The sequence below is a fragment of the Bufo gargarizans genome, chromosome 1, assembly GCF_014858855.1.
Source record: "Bufo gargarizans isolate SCDJY-AF-19 chromosome 1, ASM1485885v1, whole genome shotgun sequence".
NCBI lineage: Eukaryota > Metazoa > Chordata > Amphibia > Anura > Bufonidae > Bufo > Bufo gargarizans.
In genome coordinates, this window is record NC_058080.1 from 757730898 (window position 1) to 757753460 (window position 22563).

Consider the following 22563-nt stretch of genomic DNA (forward strand, 5'->3'; position numbering starts at 1 on the left):
GTTTTGGTGTCCGCCTGGCCGTGCGGAGCCAAACGGATCCGTCCTGAATTACAATGCAAGTCAATGGGGACGGATCCGTTTGACGTTGACACAATATGGTGCAATTGCAAACGGATCCGTCTCCCATTGACTTTGAATGTAAAGTCTGGAGTCCCTTTTATACCATCGGATCTGAGTTTTCTCCAATCCGATGGTATATTTTAACTTGAAGTGTCCCCATCACCATGGGAACGTCTCTATGTTAGAATATACTGTCGGATATGAGTTAGATCGTGAAACTCAGATCCGACAGTATATTCTAACACAGAGGCGTTCCCATGGTGATGGGGACGCTTCAGGTTAGAATATACTAAAAAACTGTGTACATGACTGCCCCCTGCTGCCTGGCAGGTGCTGCCAGGCAGCAGGGGGCAGACCCCCCCCTGTTTTTAACTCATTGGTGGCCAGTGCGGCCGGCCCCCCTCCCTCCCCTGTAGTTAACTCATTGGTGGCCAGTGGGCCCCCCTCCCTCCCCTGTAGTTAACTCTTTGTTGTCCAGTGCGGCCGGCACCCCCCCTCCCTCCCCTGTAGTTAACTCGTTGGTGGCCAGTGGGCCCTCACCCCTCCCTCCCCCTCCTAATTAAAATCTCCCCCCTATCATTGGTGGCAGTGGAGAGTACCGATCGGAGTCCTACTGGTAAGTGACAGATCATTAGGCAATGCACCGCACAGACCTGTCACTTACCAGTAGGAGGAGCTCCCGGCCAGGTCACAGACATCGCAGCTCGCAGGTAAGTATAATGCTTCTACAAATTGCTAAGTAACCATGGCAACCGGGACTGCAGTAGCGTCCTGGTTGCCATGGTTACCGATCGGAGCCCCAGCGATTAAACTGGGACTCCGATCGGTACTCTCCACTGCCACCAATGATAGGGGGGGAGATTTTAATTAGGAGGGGGAGGGAGGGGAGAGGACCCACTGGCCACCAACGAGTTAACTACAGGGGAGGGAGGGGGGGCCCACTGGCTACCAACGAGTTAACTACAGGGGAGGGAGGGGGGGGGGGCCCACTGGCTACCAACGAATTAACTACAGGAGAGGGAGGGGGGGGGGCCCACTGGCTACCAATGAGTTAACTACAGGGGAGGGGGGGGGGGCAGTCATGTACACAGTTCTTTTAGTATATTCTAACCTGAAGCGTCCCCATCACTATGGGAACGCCTCTGTGTTAGAATATACTGTCGGATCTGAGTTTTCACAAAGTGAAAACTCAGCTCTGAAAAAGCTTTTATGCAGACGGATCTTCGGATCCGTCTGTATGAAAGTAACCTACGGCCACGGATCACGGACACGGATGCCAATCTTGTGTGCATCCGTGTTCTTTCACGGACCCATTGACTTGAATGGGTCCGTGAACCATTGTCCGTCAAAAAAATAGGACAGGTCATATTTTTTTGACGGACAGGATACACGGATCACGGTCTTGGCTGCAAAACGGTGCATTTTCCGATTTTTCCACGGACCCATTGAAAGTCAATGGGTCCGCGGAAAAAAAAAGGGAAAACGGCACAACGGCCACGGATGCACACAACGGTCGTGTGCATGAGGCCATATGCATAGCTTGCTGGAGATGGCTTGTTTAAGGCCTATTGCACACGACCGTATGACTTTTTCAGTGTTTTTCGGTCCGTTTTTCACTGATCCGTTGTTCCGTTTTTTGTCTCCGTTTCTGTTCCGTTATACCGTTCCGTTTTTCCGTATGGCATATACAGTCTACAGTAATTACATAGATAAAATTGGGCTGGGCATAACATTTTCAATAGATGGTTCAGCAAAAAAACTGAACGGAAACGGAAGACATACGGAGGCATTTTCGTATGTGTTCCGTTTTTTTGCGGACCCATTGACTTGAATGGTGATTTGCGGGCAATAATAGGACATGTTCTATGTTTAAACATAACGGAAATACGGAAACGTAATGCATATGGAGTACATTCCGTTTTTTTGCGGAACCATTGAAATGAATGGTTCCGTATACGGAACGCAAAAAGCGGCCAGTAAACGGGGGAAAAAAACGGTCGTGTGCAGGAGGCCTAAGGCTAAGTTCACATGAGCGTGTGTGATCCGTGGCCGTATTGCGGGCCGCAATACACGGCCACAGTTCTGTGTGCATTCCGCTTTACGGATGCGGACCCATTCACTTCAATGGGTCCGCCAATCCTGAATTGCGGAACGGCCGCACGGAACGGGACCCCTCGGAAGCACTACGGAGTGCTTCCGTGGGGTAGCGTCCCGTACTTCCGTTCCGCAAAAAGATAGAACATGTCCTATCTTTTTGCGGAATGGGCGGATCACGGACCTATTAAAGTGAATGGGTCCGCTATCCGATGCAGCTGACCTACGGCCGGCGATCGTGCATTGCGGCCCGCAGCGCGGGCATGGGTCACATACGTTTGTGTGAACTCTGCCTAAGGCCGAATGCACACGGCTGTGAGCGGTCCGTGGAACCACGGGCTAGATTCCTGCTAAGAGCAGGCGCGCACAGCGTCATTGGTTGCTATGACGCCGTGCGCTTCCTGCTGCCGCAGCAATACTGTAATGCACTGGTATGATCTATACCAGTGTCACACTGTATTGCGGCGGCAGCAGGAAGCGCGCAGCGTCATAGCAACCAATGACGCTGTGCGCGCCTGCTCTTAGCAGGAATCCAGCCCGTGGTTCCACGGACCGCTCACAGCCGTGTGCATTCGGCCTTATTAGTTCTATGGTCTGGATTTCTTTGGACTGGGAGAGAGGTTGGTAATGAGAGTCTCCCAGTCCACACCCCTCGTCCACTACAGGTGTTCACCTTGCCTGAGGTGAGGCCAGCTGGGATTAATCACTGAGGGATAAAGCAACCATCAGTGTTTTGGGTGGGAATTGACTCTGAGAGGAGCTGCATTTGGAGAGAAGGAAGCCTGAGAGGTGCAATGCTCTGCCGGTCACAGACGGGGGGCTGTTGGGCCATATTGCTGTGTGAGAAGAGTGATCCCTGCAGTTGGTGGAGGATGCTGGCACTCGGGATATTGGGGTCCTTATCTTCCTCTTCTGGCATTCCCTACAGACTGTTTCCCAGGACATTGTTCACCATTTGCACAAGCTCCAGGAGAGTCTTCCCATAATAGTAGAAGGTGTCTGGACACTGGTCGGTCGTCTCTTCACATTTCTTCCTCAGAAGGCTGCTGGCTTCCTGGAAGGTGCTGACGGTGGAGCAAGATGTCTTTCATGGCCAGGTCTCTGCTACTCGCTGCTATGAGCCTCTTGGCTTCTGGAACCACATCAGCCCCATCAACTTGTTCCACAGAAACGACTTCCATCTTCTTTGCTTCGGCTGGCACCGCAGCGTCACAGTTTCCAGACCCATTCAGGCTCTGGCTTGGACTTCTTGCCATCTTTCAGAGGACTGTCCTCCTATTGACTCCTCTGAAGCTTTCTCCAACTGTTCTGTGAGGACCGTTGGTGTCCTCTCTAGCGTATCTGTGTGTGACATGAGAGAAGGTGTCCTCATGTTTGAGGCTGTACTGATCTGCCAGGCCCAGCTGGTAGTGCGTCACAGCCAGCGATGGTTCGTGCTCTTCTAGATCTTCAGACATGCCAAGAAGTCTTCTACTGCCTGGGTATAGTTCTTGTACTCTATGCTGACATCTCCCAGCTTGATCAGGCTCATGTCCTGAACCCGCTCACTCTCCTTCATGTGCCTGGTTCACAGTCTATGTCACGTCACCTTTGTCAACACTGCACATGGGCTCACAAAGCATAGAACACTGTGGAGACTGCTTCTCTGCATCTGGTATTGTGGTGACCATGAATAACGAGGATGCCTGGGACTGTGGGGGGGCGGGAGGTAGCCCTGAGAAACCATACAGCGGTCGGCAGGAGTTTGTCTCCTCGGAGAACAGGGAAGTTGGTTGCGCTCAATGAGGGGTTTTTCGGGGCTCACATTGTGAAATGTGGTTAAATAAAGCCGTGGCCTCCCCACAATTTGCACAAAAAAAGTGTGATGGTTTTATTGACCAGTTTTGGTTGAGCCTATATGGTTAATTCTAGGGATGAGCGAATCGACTTCGGCTGAAACTTCGTTCTAATACTGTACGGAGCAGAAGCATGTACAATATTAGGACTCATTCCCATGGCCGTTGCCGTATTGCGGCCCTGCAATACACTGGGCACCGTCTGTGTGCATTCCGCATCACGTATGAAGACCCGTTAACTTGAATGGGTCCGGAGATAACGGAAGCACTACAGAATGCTTCCATGGGGTTCTGTGCCTCCGCACCGCAAAAAGATAGCACTTGCTCTCTTTTTGTGGAACGGACAGATCGCGGACTTCATTCAAGTGAATGGGTACGCGATCCTCATGCGGCTGGCCCACGGTCGATACCCGTGTATTGCGGTCCACAGCACGCGCATGGAGCCATTACATTCGTGTGAACAAGGCCTTAGAATGTATTGGCTCCGATGAGCTGACTGGTATTGCTTCACGAAGGCTCGCGAGCCTTCTCTCAACAACTTCATAAATTATTTGTACTGTAAAAAACCATTTCCCGAACTCGGGTTCTGTTCGTAGGAACCACTTGGAACTGAACCTGAGTTCGGGAAATGGTTTTTTTTTACAGTACAAGTTAATATATGAAGTTATTGCGCGAAGTCTCGCGAGACTCATCGGAGCCAATACATTCTAATACTGTACGGAGTTCCTGCTCCGTACAGTGTTAGAACGAAGTTTTATGCGAATCTACTTTGGATGTTTCATCCCTAGTTAATTCTAAGGCCTCTTGCAAATTGCAGGATCTGCACAAAACATAGATGCTGCCCGTGTGCCTTCTGCAATTTACGGAACGGAACAGCCGGCCCATTATAGAAATGCCTATTGTCCGCAAAAACGGACGAGAATACGACATGATCTATCATTTTTGCAGGGCATCGGATATGGACAGCACACGGAGTGCTGTCCGCATCTTTTGCAGCCCCATTGAAGTGAATGGGTCCTGCACCCGAGCCGCAAAAAATGCGGCTCTGATGCGGAACCAAACCACGGTTGTGTGCAAGAGGCCTAAGGTGGTGGGCCACGCTTCCGGACCATTTACCTCAGTTGGTTCCCTCAGCTTTGTGCTCCCAACGTTATCAATCAGCATTTCCAAATCACATACATTTATCATAACCTGTCAAGGAAAGGGGGCGTCATCATCACCACATACTTCACATGACCCCACATTTTCACTAGGCATTTCAGTTAGCTTGACATGTTCACTCTGCACCATTGTTTTCAATGGTTGCCTCCCTTACACCTTCATTTAAAGGGAGAGGTACAGGTTCTGCAGGAGTTTCGTCACTTACTGCAGAAGTGTCTTCTCTTCCCCACAACTCCCAGAACAAGGGGAAATCACAGTCCAACATTACGTCATGATGTGAAGTGGATCGAGTCCTGGAAGGACTGGGAATCATCGATGGCCGCACATAGTGAGATTGAGAATGTGTCCTAGGCTGTTCACGGCCTTAAGTCTGCTCCTGGTGAGGCACCTGAACATAAGGCCGACTCCCATCGAGAAGCGGTACACGGTCACAGGAGTCGGTATGTTTGGCCATTGAGGGGGCGGTGGAATCCATATAATACTGCTTGTGGGGTACAAAACTGATTTTTGTGACAAATCGAGCAAAAGTGTGACACTGGCCACATCTTCTGGGGGACACGGTGCAATGTGGTCAAGTGCTTGGTGTGTGTGTGTGTGTGTGGGGGGGGGGGGGTGTATCTCATCCAGTTTAGTTGGGTGAGGAAACGGAAATCCAGAGATGTTTTTGCTTCAGTACGGCACAGCTTGCTGGAGATGGTTTGTTTAAGTCCTATGGTCTGGATTTCTGTGGACTGGAAGCAGGGGCGTAGCTAGAAATGCATGGGCCCCATAGCAAAAATAATTTTATCCCCCCCCCCAGTGCCATCCACAGATCCCCCTCCCCTAAATAGTGGCATCAACAGATCCCCCTCCCCTAAATAGTGCCATCCACAGATCCCCCTCCCCTAAATAGTGCCATCCACCACAGATCCCCCTCCCCTAAATAGAGCCATCCACCACAGATCCCCCTCCCCTAAATAGAGCCATCCACAGATCCCCCTCCCCTAAATAGTGCCATCTACAGATCCCCCTACCCTAAATAGTGGCATCAACAGATCCCCCTCCCCTAAATAGTGCCATCCACAGATCCCCCTCCCCTAAATAGTGCCATCCACAGATCCCCCTCCCCTAAATAGTGGCATCAACAGATCCCCCCTCCCCTAAATAGTGCCATCCACCACAGATCCCCCTCCTCACAGGAGTTCATTTATAAACTAATCAGTAACTTTAATAATGTAATCATTGACATCGCTGATGATGATCTCTTTACTTGGATTGGATTTGGATATCTTACTCTGTCTTAGCTCCGGCAACGGTAACAGCAGGCAGTGCGGGCGGCGCTCACTCACTGACGTCACGCGCCTGCGCCGCCTAGTGGGAGGAGCAAGTGCAACACGCCAGACCTGCAGGGTATGACGAAGTGAGGTCACAGTTATGGGCAATCGAGGGTACTCACTATATTTGCAGAACCCTGGGCAGGCGCGTGGCAGTGAAGGAGAGGTAGACACAGTTCCTCTGGGGCACGCTCTGTAGATAGGGACCAGGCCTGATGGTAGTTGAGGTGCCCTGGATGTTACAGGTATTTTGTGTGCCTGGGGCAAGGTCCCTGTGGTATTCGTGACGCCAGTGCCTTTGGCCGGTGGCACGCCGGTTGGTGGTTGGAATGATGAAGGTACACAAGTATATAGTGAACCAAAACGTAAACTTTACTGGACAATCCAACTTTGTACAGCAGGTGTAGCACAGTCTTTAGATTATTACAGTTCCACAAAAAGGGGTTTATTCACAATATGGCAGGCAATAGTCATGCAAGTTACACTGAGGGTAAATTCGACAAGCACTCAGCAGCAGGTTGTAGTTTTACACTGTCCTTTCTAGAACTCCTACTCTGGCTTGATAACTTCCCAAGGCCCGGATGCCTAAAAGGGTGGCTTATATCCTTGGTTACCTCCTTCCTCAGGTAATATACTACTTGCTATGGTTCCTAAGTTCCTCTGCCCATCAGGGTCACTTTGCTTACCCTGGGACGCCTCCTCCTATCAGGTGGGTAACTGTTGGTTTCTCCCAGGAGGTTGAATCCTACAACTGGGGTATCTCTTCAGAGCTAACTTAGGCTCTCTTGTTCTTCAGGCAAGCTGGAGCTTCTCAACAGCCTCCTGGACATCACTAGCAGCCAGGGCTATCCAGCTGCATGTCAGGAGCAGGCTTCTTAACCTGTGTCTTCTCAGACTCCTGGCTCTGCACTCCCTCCCCCTGTCTGGGCCTGGACATTTATACTAGGGGCTCCCTATCTCCCTCTAGTGTCTGGGATGTCTAACTACACCCAACTAGGCCTGCTGCTGCATTAGACAGGGGTACATTGCATATAACAACACATTAAAACATACATTAAATGCAGAATTAAATATGACATTTCTGTTCCTTGTGAGTAAGAGTAACGCGCACACCAATTGACCCTTGTGTAGTGCCCACCCATACCTAGTGGGACACTACATACCCCCACGCTATAACGTTGCCCGTCCTCGGCGCAACATGGAGGGTCCCTGCACAGCTGGATACTGCACCTGTAATGAGGACAATAAAGCAAAGCAGGAAAACACATCTACATTTGCAAAATATACATTATATGTATACATATATTAGGCAGTTCCACTGGAATAGGAGCAAGTAATGGTGAAAAGGGGCGTCGTTCTCTTCTCTCAGAATAAAACAATGGGAACAGGGGCGCTGACCTGGCACAGCGTAACAATAAATACCAGGGTAGTCCATATAATACTTTTTAAGTGTAAATTGTCCATGTTAGAACAGTTGTAGTCCATGGAAAATGTAAAAAAATTAAATAACAATTCTTGGAGGCTCAAAGCATATAAAATGAGTCCGTACCCAGGTTTTTTTCTTTTTGTATAATCCACAGTTAAGCAAGGATATGGAACCTTTAGACAGTATAGCAAGAATCACAGAGGCTCGCACGAGGTGGAGTCCATCTCTGGGCACAATACTTTAAAATAGTAGCAAAATCTCAGAGGCTCATGTGCATTTGAGTCTATCCCTGGGCCCAATTCTTGAAATTCCAGTTGCATAATAAAATAGCAGCACATAAAATAGTCCACATTATTCAAATGGCATAAATATAGAAATAAGTGCTGTAATACCCTTAATCAACCTGAAAAGGGGGTTAAAGGGTTAAGAGTGCAACTTATGAAAACAGGCACAACTGGGTTTTCACTCTGAGAAAGCAGGCAGGAGGTCCTGTAAAACAAGGTGGTCTTGCTGCACGTGGTATTTCAGTGGCTCACCGCCTCCACTGAGCCGTGGGTAACTGGCAGCAGCAACAGAGGGCCAAAACAAACGAAGGACTCCTGTCCTGAAAGGGTTAAATCTTCTTTAGGATCCCTTGGTAAACAAAGCAAAACATCAAGGGCCTAGCAGGCCAAATCACAGGGGCATATCATATTCACTTTGCATCTCAGTGGTGCTCCCTGGCTCCATTTGTATATTGGGCCTGTATTGCGATTCAACAGATGGATGTGCCCACAACACAGTATTGGGGGGCAACTGTAACATAAACGGACCCCTAATAGGTATAGGCCCCATAGGCCTAGGGGTAATCAAAGTCGCTGACCTCACCGGAGCAGGCATAACAAACGTGGGCTGCTGCACTGGCCTGGGTACCGCTGCTGCAAGCGGTCCGGTGGGTTCTGGAACAACTGGCTCTGTGCGCCGGTGCACAGCGTAAGAAGGCCTCACCGCAGGTGCCGATACAAAGGAGGGACGGCTGGAAGGTACAGGTACTCTCACCTTAGACCCGGAGACGTCCTAGTCCTTACGTCCTCTTTCTTGTAGGTCAGGTGGAGTCCGGATCCTGGCGGAGGCAGTCTGGCGTAGCTCCCGAAGTTTCAGCTCCAGCCGCACGATCTGGTCGTCCAGGCTTTCGGAGTCGGGATCGCTGGTCTCCGCTGTCACCGTCGGCACTTGGAAGGTGGGTGATTCGTCCTGCGCAGCCGCTGCAGGCTCAGGCGAGGCGTCCGCTTTCCTCCCTCTGCGGATATTCTCCAGGGCAGCTCTGAATCTCTCTGCATCCTGAAGTTCACGTACGGTTTTCTCCCTGCGAGGCAACTCAGGTGAGGGCCATGGGCTAACCCTCTTCTCTACCACTGTCGGCTGCCAGAACACATTTGGGCCAATGAAAGAGCCCCGTTCTTGGAAGGCGTGATGGGCCGGTCCTGGAGAGCATTCAGACTCACGCTCACAGCCAGAGTAGTCCTCATCAAAGTCCCAGTCCTCCGATTTCTTTTTCGGACGGGACACGGCAGTGGCGTAGGGGCCTCGCAGGCCCTCAGCAGGGGTAAATTCAACCTCCTCTCCCTCGCGGAGGTTGTGTAGACGTTCTGGGAGGTAACTCCGCTTGACGGACCTCCTGTTGACATATAAGTCTCGTCCAGTCAGGTAGTCTTTTATAAAACCGAAGCCTCGGTCCTTGTCAAAGGCCACAACCAACCCCCTTCTCCTTTCCAGGCGGGGTTGTGTGTCAGTGTGGCACTCGTGAACGGTCTTTGCCAGTTCTTCGTAGTAAATTTTGGTTTTAGTCGTTTTCTTAATTGCGGCCTCCCGGATCTCTGCCATCAATGCGGACCACTTGAACGAGGGCTGGAAGAAGTCTCTCCAGGAGCCATAATAGGTCTCCGGTTGCGTCCTCGGTGGCGGGCAGGCGGGTCTCTCCGGTCCCGGAGAGTAGGCCGGTGGAGCATCCTCTTGCTCTACACCAGTCACATTCATGTTTAATAAATCAGGCGCGGACATATCAGCAGGAAAGTCCTCACTCCTCAACATGCTCGATCCTTCTCTGGAGAGCGACAGGGTGGCGCCAACAAGTTCAGACAGATCCTCCCATTGCACTGGGAGGCCGCCCCCCAGGTACTCCAGTATAGGGGAGGCGGAGTCCATCACAGCAGACATGCAAATGTCCAGACAAGGCGGTGGCGCCAGCATACAGCCTTCCCGCACTTTTAGCAGAAGGCGCCAATTTTTACCGCCAATTTAAGATGAAGATGACGCAGCAAACAATTTCAATCAAGCTCAGCGGCCATCTTTGAGCAAAATAGCTGTCTATTCATTGACAGCAAGCGGTGGCTTAAATAAGTAGAAAACAGTCCACACAATGCTATTTTCACACCGCAATCAGTACAGTTCACTTTGGCCCAGCAATTTTCAATAAAACAATTGGGGCATGTCACTTTAAGACAATTTTCAGCACACAGTTTTTAAATCCGCAATGGCGCAGGAATATTCGTATCCTGTTCGTGACGCCAATTTATGCAACACGCCAGACCTGCAGGGTATGACGAAGTGAGGTCACAGTTATGGGCAATCGAGGGTACTCACTATATTTGAAGAACCCTGGGCAGGCGCGTGGCAGTGAAGGAGAGGTAGACACGGTTCCTCTGGGGCACGCTCTGTAGATAGGGACCAGGCCTGATGGTAGTTGAGGTGCCCTGGATGTTACAGGTATTTTGTGTGCCTGGGGCAAGGTCCCTGTGGTATTCGTGACGCCAGTGCCTTTGGCCGGTGGCACGCCGGTTGGTGGTTGGAATGATGAAGGTACACAAGTATATAGTGAACCAAAACGTAAACTTTACTGGACAATCCAACTTTGTACAGCAGGTAGTAGTACAGTCTTTAGATTATTACAGTTCCACAAAAAGGGGTTTATTCACAAGTATGGCAGGCAATAGTCATGCAAGTTACACTGAGGGTAAATTCGACAAGCACTCAGCAGCAGGTTGTAGTTTTACACTGTCCTTTCTAGAACTCCTACTCTGGCTTGATATCTCCCAAGGCCCGGATGCCTAAAAGGGTGGCTTATATCCTTGGTTACCTCCTTCCTCAGGTAATATACTACTTGCTATGGTTCCTAAGTTCCTCTGCCCATCAGGGTCACTTTGCTTACCCTGGGACGCCTCCTCCTATCAGGTGGGTAACTGTTGGTTTCTCCCAGGAGGTTGAATCCTACAACTGGGGTATCTCTTCAGAGCTAACTTAGGCTCTCTTGTTCTTCAGGCAAGCTGGAGCTTCTCAACAGCCTCCTGGACATCACTAGCAGCCAGGGCTATCCAGCTGCATGTCAGGAGCAGGCTTCTTAACCTGTGTCTTCTCAGACTCCTGACTCTGCACTCCCTCTCCCTGTCTGGGCCTGGACATTTATACTAGGGGCTCCCTATCTCCCTCTAGTGTCTGGGATGTCTAACTACACCCAACTAGGCCTGCTGCTGCATTAGACAGGGGTACATTGCATATAACAACACATTAAAACATACATTAAATGCAGAATTAAATATGACATTTCTGTTCCTTGTGAGTAAGAGTAACGCGCACACCAATTGACCCTTGTGTAGTGCCCACCCATACCTAGTGGGACACTACACAAGCGCGTGACGTCAGTGAGTGAGCGCCGCCCGCACTGCCTGCTGTTACCGTTGCCGGAGCTAAGACAGAGTAAGGTATCTAAATCCAATCCAAGTAAAGAGATCATCAATGTCAATGATTAAATTGAAGTTACTGATTAGTTTATAAATGTGCCCCTGTGAGCGGCGTGGCCCTGTATATTCTAACCCCCAGGCAAGCGTCCCTGTCACCATGGGAATGCCAGGGGGTTAGAATATACCATCGGATTTGAGTTTTCACGCTCTGAGAGCGTGAAAACTCAGATCCGATGGTATATTCTAACCCCCAGGCAAGCGTCCCCGTCACTCAGTGGCCTGGCTGGAGCCTCCCCAGCCTCTGTGTTGGCCCGGCCCTGCGTGCGCCCTGCTCCAGTCCTGACTCCTTCTCCCCGAGCTAGTGTAGTGGGCGGTCCGCGGCTCGGGCCTGGCTGCCTGTGTGTGTGTGTAAATAAAAAATAAATAGTGGCGTAGGGCCCCATAGCCACTGCTATGGTTGCTATGGCGATCCCTACGCCACTGACTGGGAGGCAGGTTGGTAGTGGGGGCCTCTCGGTCCACTACAGGTTCCCTGGCCCCAGGTGAGGCCAGCTGGGAATAATCCCTGAGGGACAAAGCAACCATCAGGGTGTCTGTTCTGGGGAGAAGGAAGCCTGACAGGCTTGGTGTGGTCACGGCCAGGAGTCTGTACGAAGCTGGATCTCTCCCCTGGTGTGAACAGTGACGTAGAGGTGAGTCAGGAACCGCCTATTGTATTAGAGCCCAGACGGGCGGCTTTGTAGCTTCACCTCATCAAGTGATGCCAAAGTGACCAAATAATGTGTTCAGTGGTGGAGTACCGCACACTAGGTCGTCCCGGGCCAGCAAAGACTGGACAGTGATGAGTAGTAGGAACATGCGGCACTCAGGATAGTCTTTTGCAATTTAAGGTAATTTACTAATTATTTTCACACCAAAGGATCAGGATCCAGTTACAGAAAATAAATGAATAAACGACTACTTGTCATGTTTAAAAAAAACGTTTCGGGCAACACGGACCTTCCTCCGTGGCTTTACATTCTGTGGTCTCACATGCGGGCAAGATGGAGGCTGGATCCTGTGTGACCAAATAAAGCACGGTTTGGACATTAACCCCCGCTGTCTGTGGAAATCTGTCATTGCTGAGCCCCTTGTAAGAGAGCGATCCCTACAGTAACACTTCTGTCCTGTGTGTATATATATATATATATATATATATATATATATACTCTGCACAGTACCACTTCTCCTATATACTGGGTGTAATCCTCAGTATCTGCACACATATATATATATATATATATATATATATACACTGCACAGTACCGCTACTTCTGTCCTGTATACTGGGTGTAATCATCAGTATCTGCTCTTATTCTGTATATATATATACACACTGCACAGTGCCCCTTCTCTATCTGTGTACTAACAGTTCCGTCGGTCTTGTTGTCAGGTGACCAGCTGTTGTAGAACTCTTCTGGTCACATGATCCGGATCACATGACCTCCCCCCTGACTGCAGTGAGCTGGAGGCTGGTTCTTCCTCCTCTGCTGGATGTCATGGAGTTCCTGCCCAGCGGTATGAGCTGTGAAATATTATATAGCGTGTAATGTGTCTGGTGTTTCATGCTTATAGTATCTATTCTTCTTCATCATGGGATATGTCTCCATGTATATCAGTTACCATCTCCTGCACTGTTACATAGGACTGCAGGTATCATCTACTACATTATCTGCACTCACAGAAATATCACTGTGTTATCTGTGGTGTTACATAGGACTGCAGGTGACATCTACTACATTATCTGCACTCACAGAAATATCACTGTGTTATCTGTGGTGTTACATAGGACTGCTGATTGTATATTTACATATTCCCTGTAGAGCACCAGCACATCCGGTACAATCCCCTCCATGATGACTGGGTTCTGGTTTCTGCACATCGTATGGGGCGTCCATGGCAGGGTCAGGTGGAGAAATCTCCGCAGAAAGATATTCCAAGACATGATGCAAATAATCCGCTGTGTCCCGGAGCCCGTAGAGCCAGCGGGCAGGTAACGTGTGTAAACAGGGACTGGTGGGTGCAGGCAGGGAACGTGTGTGTGAACAGGGACTGGCGGGTGCAGGTGGGCATGTAACGTGTATGAACAGGGACTGGTGGGTGCAGGAGGGCATGTAACATGTGTGAACAGGGACTGGTGGGTGCGGGCGGGCAGGTAACGTGTATGAACAGGGACTGATGGGTGCGGGCAGGCAGGTAACATGTGTGAACAGGGACTGGTGGGGCGAGCAGGTAACATGTGTGAACAGGGATCGGTGGGTGCGGGCGCATGTAACGTGTATGAAGAGGGACTGGTGGGTGCAGGAGGGCATGTAACGTGTGTGAACAGTTACTGATGGGTGCGGGCAGGCAGGTAACATGTGTGAACAGGGACTGGTGGGGCGAGCAGGTAACATGTGTGAACAGGGATCGGTGGGTGCGGGCGCATGTAACGTGTATGAAGAGGGACTGGTGGGTGCGGGCAGGCAGGTTAACGCGTGTAAACAGTGTCTGATGGTTGCGGGCATGTAACATGTATGAACAGGGACCTGTGGGTGTGGGCGGGCGGGCATGTAACATGTATGAACAGGGAGTGGTGGGTGCGGGCGGGCATGTAACATGTGTTAACAGAGACCGGTGGGTGTGGGAGGGCAGGTAACGTGTATGAACAGTGACTGGTGGGTGCGGGTGGGCATGTAACATGTGTGAACAGAGAACGGTGGGTGCGGGCATGTAACATGTATGAACAGTGACTGAAGGGTGCGGGTGGGCATGTACCGTGTAGGAACAGTGACTGATGGGTGCGGGTGAGCATGTAATGTGTATGAACAGGGACTGGTGGGTGCGGGCGAGCATGTAATGTGTATGAACAGGGACTGGTGGGTGCGGGCGGGCATGTAATGTGTATGAACAGGGACTGGTGGGTGCGGGCGAGCATGTAATGTGTATGAACAGGGACTGGTGGGTGTGGGCGAGCATGTAATGTGTATGAACAGTGACTGGTGGGTGCGGGCAGGTAACGTGTATGAACAGTGACTGGTGGGTGCGGGTGGGCATGTAACATGTGTGAACAGAGAACGGTGGGTGCGGGCATGTAACATGTATGAACAGTGACTGAAGGGTGCGGGTGGGCATGTACCGTGTATGAACAGTGACTGATGGGTGCGGGCGAGCATGTAATGTGTATGAACAGGGACTGGTGGGTGCGGGCGAGCATGTAATGTGTATGAACAGGGACTGGTGGGTGCGGGCGAGCATGTAATGTGTATGAACAGGGACTGATTCACCTTTTACCAGTAAACGAATCGCAAACGAATTTCATAACCGGAAATTCGCTCCTCCCTAGTCATTATCTAATCATTAATAATGCTCTCATTCATTTTTGTCCTCCTTAAGGTAAATCCTGACTATACGGGAACGTTTCTGTTTGAGAATGACTTCCCAGCCCTGCAGCCAGACTCTCCGAATCCAGGTGAGGAACAGCCGAGTCTAATCGGGGCTTCTAAGTGATATATGTGAGAACAGATCAGAGTGGAGGAGGTCTGCAGGCTGATAAGACTGGAAGCCAGGACCTTGGTGAGTGTAGGAGAGGTGGCTGCCGGGTCATGGGTGGGTCTAAAGGAGGATATGGCTACCTCAGGGGTGAGTCTAGAGGAGGGTAGGGCCAGCTCAAGCGTGAGTCTAAAGGAGGCGGTTGTACCATGGGTCAATGTACAAATGAGATCAGCTGGGTCATGGATGAGCTTAGTGGAAGGAGTGGCTGGCTCATGGATGAGCCTAGAGGAGGAGGCGGCTGGCTCATGGGTGAGCCTAGAGGAGGTAGAGGTTGGACCGTGGGTGAATGTACAGATGAGATCAACTGGCTCATGGATGAGCTTAGAGGAGGGGGCGGCTGGCTCATGGGTGAGCCTAGAGGAGGTGGTTGGACAATGGGTGAATGCAGAGATGAGGCGAGCTGGCTCCTGGGTGAGCATAGAGGAGGAGGCTCCTGGCTCATGGATGAGCCTAGAATAGGGGGCAGCTGATTCACAGTTGAGCCTAGAGGAGGAGGTGGTTGGACCATGGGTGAATGTACAGATGAGATCAGCTGGGTCTTGGATGAGCTTAGAGGAGGAGGCTGCTAGCTCATGGGTGAGCCTAGAGGAGAAGGGCTGGCTCCTGGGTGAGTCTAGAAAAAGTGGTTGGACAGTGGGTGAATGTACAGATGAGATCAGCTGGCTCATGGGTGAGCCTAGAGAAGGAGGCGGCTGGCTCATGGGTGAGCCTAGATGAGAAGGGCTGGCTCATGGGTGAGTCTAGAGGAGAAAAGGCTGGCTCACGAGTGAGCCTAGACGAGAAGGGCTGGCTCATGAGTGAGCCTAGAGGAGAAGGGCTGGCTCATGGGTGAGTCTAGAACAGGCGTTTGGACCTTGGGGGAATGTACAGATGAGATCAGCTGGATCATGGGTGAGCCTGGAGGTGGAGGTGGTTGGACCATGGGTGATTGTAGAAATGAGGTTAGCTGGCTCATGGATTAGCATAGAGGATGAGGTGGTTGGATCATGTTTAGCGTGGGTGAGGCGGCTGGGTCTTTTTCTTATGGGGGTATCTCAGGGTTCCTCTGTTCTGTCCTCTAGGTCCCAGTGATCATCCGTTGCTCCAGACAAGTTCTGCACGTGGAGTCTGGTACTTATATCTTCTTGATCTAATATACATTGGGTGTGAGAAATAAAAGCTTTGGGTGTGTAGTTGGTTTGTATTTGTAATTTGCGTGGACCCATAAGGTGGCCGGGCGTCCTCTATGTTACAATCTTGGCCGCCACTATTTATGCTCTTCCTGACGCCTTGTGTATGTCCTCAGCCAGGTCATGTGCTTCCATCCCTGGTCAGATATCACCCTTCCTCTAATGTCCTCGAAGGAGGTCCGGGCAGTGATTGACAAGTGGGCGGATATAAACACGGACTTGGGCGCCACTTACCCTTGGGTTCAGGTGAGAAAAAATTATAAAGCTTTCCCACTGCTCAGTGACGATGACATCATGGATGTGGAGATGTAGGACCTCACCTAAAATGCCTCAATCGGGGCCGGTCCAGTCTCCTCATTTTTATTTCCATAAGTTCTGGAACTTTCTAATGTTTCTGTTTTAATTCCTCACTATTTCCAAGATATCTGCTTGCTGACAGTGAATGGGAACATGTTTGTTTACATGTAGAGTCTGAATAAAGCCTACAGACAGAATACATCTAATGGAAGGGTTGCCTGTGCAAAAAACGGTCTGCGTTTTCCCCATTCACAGCGCCCCTCTCTGTTATGGTTGTGTCTGGTATTGCAGCTCAACCCCTTCCTCCTTAATTCCAGCCAGTTCGACAATGTTTTTTGGGGAAAATTGGACACACGAAGACCGACCAATCCTCTGCGAGCTACCCCCATCACCAGCACGAACCCCTCTCCTGCCCTGATGGTTTGTTGCAATGTATCAGTTTGCAGTACAGGCTGTTTAGCTCCCTGGGGATTTTCTACATTGGATACAAATGTAACAAGCCCTGAGCTTTGAGAAATATTTGGTCAGGATGGATTTTTTTTTTTGTAAACAAGAGGTTCTCATTCACTGACAGCAAGCAGGGAGCTAAAAAGAAACATTTCCCCTCGTGTGTGTGCTCCACCTTATACTGAACTATTGAGGGGGCTGTGTTACCCCCGTTTTAGTGTACCCTAAAGTGTACCCTCTTGTCTTATTTCCAGATTTTTGAGAATAAAGGAGACATGATGGGGTGCTCGAATCCTCACCCCCACTGCCAGGTAATGTAAGGTCCTGTTACTGCCACCTAGTGGAGAGACGACGCTCTGCAGCCTCTTGTATATAATGCGGACCCCAGTATATAATGGATTTCCTTTGCTGACCCCAGCTGAGCATCACGTCACGGGCACAGTCTGACCACTCGGGTTCAGTCACATTTCTAGTACTTTGGACCCCATTTGCGTCTTTCGAATATTTTTGACCTTTGCTCGGTTTCTTGTGCAGAGTATTAGAATTGTTTTTAACCCTCCAGTCTCAAAAATTTTCAGCAGCTTTTAGTGAGGAGCATTGACAGGTCCAGCATAATGACAGGGGATGGTTAGAGAGCGGCTCTGTTGCATACTTTACACTGCAGCGCTTCTTCCTTAGTTAGGATGCTGCACATAAGCACGAGATCAGCAGGACGCCCCCACATGAAGAGATTGTTTCTATTGCAGTAATATCTGCATATTGTTCATTACGTCCTTCCCCTTAAGGTCTGGGCGAGCAATTTCCTTCCAAACGAGGCTCGGACTGAGGACAGGACGCAGAGGGATTACCTGAAGAAACATGGCGTCCCTATGTTACTAGAGTATGGGAGGCTGGAGGAGGAGAGGAAGGTGGGTGGCCTGTGTACAGACCAAATGCCAGGGGTGAGGAGTCGACTACAGGGTTAACAGGTCTCTGTGTCTCCAGGAGCGTCTGGTGCTGAGTAATGAACACTGGCTGGTGCTGGTCCCATACTGGGCCGTTTGGCCATTTCAGACTCTCCTCCTGCCGCGCCGCCATGTCACCCGTCTGCAGGACCTCAGCCCCGAGGAAAGAGACAGTAGGTATTTCCAATTGACATTTATGTCCTGTCTACCTCCATTGACGTCTGTGCTCCTCTCACTAATGCCCACCTGCCTAGTGATTGTCTTCCATTCTCATGTCCTGGTGCCCGGGCCCCTTTCATATCTGGGTGCTAGTTACACCTCTACCATCTGGATGCCCGGTTACTGCTCTCCTGTGTCTCTGCTTACCCCTCGCCTATCTGGGACTCCTGTCTGGCTCCCTACTTATTCTTGTCCTATCTGGGTACCTGTGCAGTCATCTATGAGAGTCCTACCTGGGTCCCTACCTACCCCTCTCCTATTTAGGTGCCCAGCTACTCCTCTCTTATCTAGGTCCTTACCTACCCCTCTCTTATTTAGGTGCCCAGGTAATCCTCTTATCTGGGTCCCTATCTGCCGCTCTCCTATTTACCTGCACATATCTATCTTCTATCTGGGTGTGCAGTATTTTTCCTCTATCTAGGTGACCATATCTGGGTGTTTGCTTATAAAGAAAGAAATGGATGTCAGTCAGCACGTCCCAGTGCGGAGGTGCACGTCGCGATGGCTGAAAGCGCAAAAGCAAACACAATGCACCAGCACTCTGCAAACACAAATAATACAGTAAATACAATAGTGCCATACTCACTATAGAAATTTACTAATGCTACGTTATAAATGTGAGATTCTTGTCTAATACATTTTGTACAAAATTACTTGTGCCTGTCCACCAACGGCAAGGCGATCTCTTTAGGACAGGAACCTACACTAAATACTTCCTCCGCTGGTGCCATACTGGCCTCTATTAAATTCAGGGAATGCAGGTTTTACATGCATGCTGAGTCCACTCTGTATTATACCTCTTATGGTGCCAAATGGCCTCCAATAAATTCAGGGAGGCACCATAAGAGGTATAATACAGAGTGGGCTCAGCATGCATGTGGCACCTGCATTCCCTGAATTTAATAGAGGCCAGTATGGCACCGGAGGAGGAAGTATTTAGTGTAGGTTCCTCTCCTAAAGAGATCGCCTTGCCGTTGGTGGACAGGCACAAGTAATTTTGTACAAAATGTATTTGGCATGAATCTCACATTTATAACGTAGCATTAGTACATTTCTATAGTGAGTATGGCACTATTGTATTTACTGTATTATTTGTGTTTGCAGAGTGCTGGTGCATTGTGTTTGTTTTTGCTTGTCTGCTTCTACACCTCTACTACTATCTGGGTCCCCACCTACCCCTTTTCATATTTAGATGCCCATATCTGGGTGCCTCCTCTTCTGTCGGGGTGTACAGTATTTTTCCTATATTTGGGTTTATGCTTCTACACCTCTACTACAATCTGGGTCCCTACCTACCTCTTTCCTATTTAGGCTCCCATATCTGGGACCCGTTATTCCTCTCCTATCAGGATGCCTGGTTACTCCTCTTACCCTTCTCCTAGATGGTATTCCTCTCCTATCTAGGTGCCCAAATCTTGGTGCACGCTTACACCTATCCTATCTGAGCACCTGTTTACCCCTTTCTTATACAAATCTCCAGATACACCCCTCACATGTGAGTTCCCAGTTACCTTCTAATGTGTGGGATATTAGTTACCCCACCACTGCCTCAGTAACCCGCTGTGCCACCCTGCCCTCATACATTTCTTGTTTTGGGTGGGCCATAGCTCCTTGGCGTCCTGTGATGTTGGTTTTGTCTTCCGTTTTCAGGTTTGGCTTCCATCATGAAGCGGCTGCTCTGCAAGTATGACAACTTGTTTGAGATCTCCTTCCCGTACTCCATGGGATGGCATGGTGGGTGAAATCACAAGTGACCACCACATGTGAATTATTGCAATCATCCCTGGTGGCCTAGAGTAGAGAAAGGGACAAATGCAATCATCCATGGTGGTCTGAAGTATTGAAGGAGAGTAATGCAGCCATTCCTGGTTTTCTAGAGTAGTGAATGGGAGTAATGCAACCATCACTGATGCCCTAGAGTAGTAAAGGGGATTAATGCAGTCGTCCCTGGTGGTCTGGAGTATTAAAGGAAAGGAATGCAGTCATCCCTGGTGGTCTAGAGTAGTGAAGGGGAATAATGCAACCATCCCTGATGGCCTAGAGCATGGATGCTCAACCTGCGGCCCTCCAGCTGTTGCAAAACTACAACTCCCAGCATGCATGGACAGCATACAGCTATTAGGGCATGCTGGGAGTTGTAGTTTTGCAACAGCTGTAGGGCTGCAGGTTGGGCATCCCTGCCCTAGAGTAGTGAAGGGGAATAATGCAATTGTCAGTGGTGGTCTATAGTAGTGAAGGGGATTAATGCAGTCGTCCCTGGTGGTCTAGAGTAGTGAAGGGGATTAATGCAATTGTCAGTGGTGGTCTATAGTAGTGAAGGGGATTAATGCAACCATTCTTGGTAGTCTAAAGTTGTAAAGGGGTTTAATGCAACAGTCTCTGGTGGTCTAGAATAGTGAAGGGGATAATACCATTAGTAACTAGCATTGGCAGTGGATGCAAGTACCCGTACAATCACAAATGAAGTGTCTAGGGGGCCTGTTGCCATTAGGGCCTCTTCTCTTCTGGTCCCTGTGATGTCAGTGCACCCTGCCCCCTCTTTTTGGGTGGCCCTGTTTGGGGGCTCTGTTGTATACAGTGGGCAATAGCTGACCCTGTTTTGAGTGCACTTGCTGGTAATTTTATGGGGCCCTGAAGGGCAGCACGACTCCTCCTCTGATGCACATGCTCATCTATGTTCTTAATCCACCGCTGAGGTTCTGATGAGCTGATATTGCTGCCCCCGTCTCCGCAGGGGCCCCGACCGGTTGTCACCTCAGTGAGGACTGCCGTCACTGGCAGCTGCACGCTCATTACTATCCCCCGCTCCTGCGCTCTGCCTCAATACGGAAGTTCATGGTGGGGTACGAGATGCTGGCCCAAGCACAGAGGGACCTGACAGCGGAGCAGGTGAGCTGACAATCTAAACCATAGCTCAGTGGGTTTATGGAGCCAACATATCCCAGCATGCTCCTTACCACTGTGTTGAGGCTTCTCCAGCAGGACCACTTATCCCACTGGTGGTATGGGCCATGCGGGGTTATCCTCCCACCACCTTGTCTATACTGTGTCCACTGGGGTTGCATTGTCCGACTGGTCCACCAATAAGGAATATTTTTGTGTTTTCTTCTCACTCACAGGCAGCAGAGCGTTTGAGAAATCTTCCAGAAGAACATTATAAGCTCAGGAAATCAGAGGAGCCCCCCAGTGGTGGAGGCAAGTAGTGACCTGTGACCAGGGGGACTCTCCTTGACCAGCTGGGAGACACTGACTCTGCAGGAACACGTTTGAGTCCATCAGACCATGAATCTGTGATCCCAGCAGTGTATGGATATACAGAGGAATCTGTACGAGAACTTAATATCACACTGACGTTCATATGTATTTCTACACGTGTCACTTATCTACATGTGGAAGATTAGTGATGTCACCTCCGGCATAATATAACTTCTATCTGGAGAGTGGTGATGTCACCTCCTGTATAACATGCCTTATATCTGTAGAGCGGTGATGTCATCTCCTGTATAATATAACTGGTGTATAATATAACATATCTGGAGAGCGGCGATGTCCTCTGCCTTATGTCTGGATTGCAGTGATGTCACTGGTATAAAATATATCTGCAGAGCGATGATGTCACTGGTATATAACATATGTTGGCCTTTTTTGAGATGACCACACAAAATTGCAGTGAAAAGTGTTTGTGGGGGCCAATCAGCTCCAATAATGGAGTCTGGGAGGGGTGTGTCTGCGGGGGCGCTGCCTCATGTGGTTTGTAGGATTGGAGATTTGATGAGCGGCTGATGAATGAGGCCGGGGCTCTTGGTGCTCGGTGCATCTACTGATTACAGATGGGGCTGAGAGGCGTCAAGAGCACCCCCCCTATCGTGAGCAGCGGAACCCTGCACGAGTGAGGTGGGCGTCATGTGGTGCCTCCTCACTGCAGGACACTCTCATAAACATCAATGTCTCTGCACAACAAGCAGAAACGCTTTCTGGAACTTTCCTTAAAGGGATTGTCCAGTTTTCACATAGGTCATCGATATCAGATCGGTGGGGATCCGACTCCCTCCACCCCTGCTGATCAGCTGTTTGAAGAGGCCGTGGTAATCTTCACCTGCTCCCCGCACAGATCCCGACGCTGATGATATTGGAAAACTAGACAACTCCTTTAACCCCTTAGTGATCACCCATATGCCTTTTTACGGCGGTCACTAAGGGGACGCGGGGACCCGGCTCTCGCATGAGAGCCGTGGTCCTGCTCCAACAGCCCGGACAGGAGTGCCGATCCGGGCTGTTTAACGCTTATCACGCTGTGGGCAATGGTGCC

General features: G+C 50.1%; 1 protein-coding gene across 1 annotated transcript; it reads left to right on the forward strand.

The window, feature by feature from the left end:
- The first annotated feature begins 13088 nt into the window (after positions 1 to 13088).
- On the forward strand, positions 13089 to 21958 carry GALT (galactose-1-phosphate uridylyltransferase). The gene is made up of 11 exons (XM_044293682.1): positions 13089 to 13162; positions 13468 to 13637; positions 15020 to 15095; positions 16240 to 16288; positions 16464 to 16593; positions 17346 to 17402; positions 17877 to 17999; positions 18076 to 18208; positions 19905 to 19988; positions 20989 to 21143; positions 21374 to 21958. Exons 1-11 carry the CDS (start codon positions 13144 to 13146, stop codon positions 21455 to 21457), a joined length of 1080 nt encoding a protein of 359 aa, XP_044149617.1. The 5' UTR covers positions 13089 to 13143; the 3' UTR covers positions 21458 to 21958.
- Positions 21959 to 22563: the final 605 nt, after the last annotated feature.